This window comes from Barbus barbus, assembly GCF_936440315.1.
Source record: "Barbus barbus genome assembly, chromosome: 27".
Taxonomy (NCBI): Eukaryota; Metazoa; Chordata; class Actinopteri; order Cypriniformes; family Cyprinidae; genus Barbus; species Barbus barbus.
In genome coordinates, this window is record NC_136755.1 from 21,485,294 (window position 1) to 21,488,542 (window position 3,249).

The 3,249-nt window shown below is 39.4% G+C and overlaps 1 protein-coding gene across 1 annotated transcript; it reads right to left on the reverse strand.

The window, feature by feature from the left end:
* Positions 1 to 227: 227 nt before the first annotated feature.
* Positions 228 to 1,082, reverse strand: LOC306847452 (transmembrane protein 74-like; the record flags this gene model as incomplete). Its single annotated transcript, XM_079381402.1, has 1 exon — positions 228 to 1,082. One exon carries the CDS (start codon positions 1,080 to 1,082, stop codon positions 228 to 230), a length of 855 nt encoding a protein of 284 aa, XP_079237528.1.
* Between the last annotated feature and the right edge of the window lie 2,167 nt (positions 1,083 to 3,249).

Sequence of the window (3,249 nt, forward strand, 5' to 3'; positions counted from 1 at the left end):
GACTCAAGTCCATGTTGGTATGTTATATTTTGTCCATTAAATGCAATGCAAAAAGTGTAGAATTTTATCCTGATTGGATCCTTGTAGTAGTTTAAATTAACAATATATATTTTTAAGTATTACAAACTGTGTTTTACACTAGTGTGTCATCCTAGATCACAGTATAACAAAGCTGTTTTGATCATGTCTTCATATGGAGATAATAAGACAAGATGCTGATCTCAGCTTCAATTTAAGACTTCAACAGGACCTTCATCTTCATCAAGAGACAAAAGCGAAGGAGCACCGGTCGGGCTTGCGCCACTTCTAAAATTCATAGAGCCGTAGAGTCTGGCTTGGTGCTTGGAGTAAGCAAATGCTTGTCTCCTGATCATCTCTCCTTTATACATGGAGATCATTAACAGGGTTGACAGTACCACACCACCGAGTGTGAGAAGGCACAGTCCTGCAATCACACACCTGTCCAAGTGAGCACCCACCCGGGCGTTCTCTCTCTCCAACCGCTCCATCTCCCGGGCAGAAACGGTATCGGGATTCACCTTAACGTCACGTGGGACCGTGTAGGAGATGACAACCAAGGAAATCCCAGTAACTAAAAAGGTAACAGCACCTATAAATCCATAATCCACCGACTTTTCCGATGAATCCACCATGAAATCGTCAACTGACAGCAGGGAACATTCTGGGCCGCCTTCTTGGAGATCTTTGGAAGAATTCCAACTGAAGTTGTCATAGTTGGTCTCCTCTGCTAACAACTGACTGTCTTTATGGTCAGTAAAGTCAGCCACACCAGGAAAAGCTGTTTCGAACTGCTCATCGTAACATACCTCAACTTCTTCATCAAATCCCCATTCATTGAGTTTGCAGAGTCGTCCAACTGGCAGAGTCGCTGTCCATGGTTCTGAAAGCCTGTTCGCCTCATTAACATTCTCCTCCAGATACGCCTGGCAGCACTCTTCATTGGAAAGGGCCCTTTCATCTGCACACACTGAGTGATGACTTTGCTGGTGTTTTAGGGACCAGTCAAGGTGATCGGTCTGGATAGCATCTTGACCACAAAAGAGGACTTTAAGATCAGCCATTTGAACTTCTATTCATATGTTCATCTCATAGCATGCTGGCTATAGCATCCCTGTAGTATGACGAGGAAGACAACAATCTATAAAAGGCAATAAAACCATTTAATTTTAAATAAACCAAAATATGAAATACAATACAAATAATTTGAGGGAAAGGAATTTATGTCAGTGTAATTTGTCAAAATGTTAATTCAACAGAACTACCAGGTTAGATTGTTTACTTTAATATCTAACATCCATAGCAGAGAGAGAGAGAGAGAGATGTAATGTCTGTCCAGATGGGAAGGGGTTGCAACACGTTTCAGTGTACACGTTATATTGGACAGACAAAGATGACACAATGTATAGGTTATATTTAGCACAACTGACAATTGTAGTAACTAACAAAACATGTTATGTTTTATGCGTTTCCATAATACATTTATGCACGATATTTAAAACACCCTTGTCAAAATGTCCAATATTTCAGTCCATACAATTACAACTCTCCTTGGTAACGACATCACTGATTATACTTGACATTTACATTGTTTACAAATAAGTTATACATTTCTAAACTAATTTGAAGCAAGCAAACAATGTGTGATCCTACACGTTTTATATTAAAAGTCGATCATCGATATTCACAAGAAAGAAATAGTTTTCCAGCTAAAGATTGCATACTTACTTTTCGTGTTTATAATTAGCATTTAGGGTCATAAATCTTTTTCACGATCGAAATATTCCTGAAAGTGCGTTTTAACCAATCAACAATACTTGTAATATTTCATCTCAAGAGCTAAACGACGCGTAAACATCAGCACTGAACAGAATAGTGAAGCGTTTCCTGGTTTTCAGTCTCAAAAAAAGTAGTCAGCATGAAAAGCACTCGGAAAGAGATATTGCCTGTGTTATGTCTCATCTGTTTTGCCGTCTTTTTTGTCACCTTAAAGAGAAAATAAAGGCATCGCCTACCTTCTCCAAGCAGCGCCTCGTTGGCATTCCTGCAGGGCTCGCGCTCCGTTAATTAAGCGAAGCTCGTCCTGTTCCACCCGCGCGCCGCGCTCAGGTCGTCTCAATGCTCCGTGAGCCTCTAAGACAAGCTGCACAGGCGAGGAGGGAAGAGAGGGAGGTTTACTAGTGTCGTGGGGGAAATTAAGTCTGATCAAACACTTTCATGCTGTTCTCCTTGTGAAATTTATGTCTGTGACGCACCCTATACAGATTGCCCAAGCTGTCTCCTAAATTAATTATCCCAGAAATGAACATCATTAAAAACATTCTTGAAAATACAATTTAGGAAACATCCGATGACGCCAATCCGCTGAAATGAATCTTTGATTGCTTTTTCATAATACAATGTCACAATACACTATGAAATCTTTTATACTGAATCATTTTGTTTGTTTGTTTGATTTATTTTTGAAAACGGTTTCTGTATAGACACAGACTTTAACGTCTTGGCTTCAAAAGAGTTGCTTATTGCCAAGGAAGAAAAATGAACTGTTTATTTAGCTATCAGAAAAAAATGAGTTAATTTAATATTATATTGTAGTCACAAAGGAACCTGCTTATTACCCAGATGTAGAACTATCAATACTTTAAACAATCGTAAATATGTGTGCATGGGGAGATCAGACCTATTTATCACAGGGCGAAATTGAGACCGGGGCTAGCTGTCACACATTTTATACTATTAAAAACCAAAACAACGTCTTTATTCAACAAATTGTCTCTTCTGGTTCAGCTTAGCGCCATTTTGGAGAATATCCGCTGGACGCAAGGATACGTCTTCTACGTTTGTTTACGCTTTGATTTGAATGAAAACAGCGTAAGGGCTGACACACAAGAGCGTGCACTGCTTGAGATATGCTACGCTGAACCAGAGGAGACGAATTGTTGAAGAAAGTCGTTGTTTTGTTTTCTTTGCGCAGAAAAAGTGTTCTTGTGGCTTCATTAAATTCAGATTGAACCACTGATGGCAGATGGACTATTCTGACGATGCTTTTCATAGTTTTATGGACCTTGTCAGTGCAATTTACTATGCAGTCAATGGGACAGTCACAAGCCTCCCAGTTTTCATTCAAAATATCTTAAATTGTGTTCCGAAGACGAACAAAGCTTTTAGGGGTTTGGAACGACATGGGGGTAAGTGATTAATGACAAAATTTTCATTTTGGGGTGGAGTATC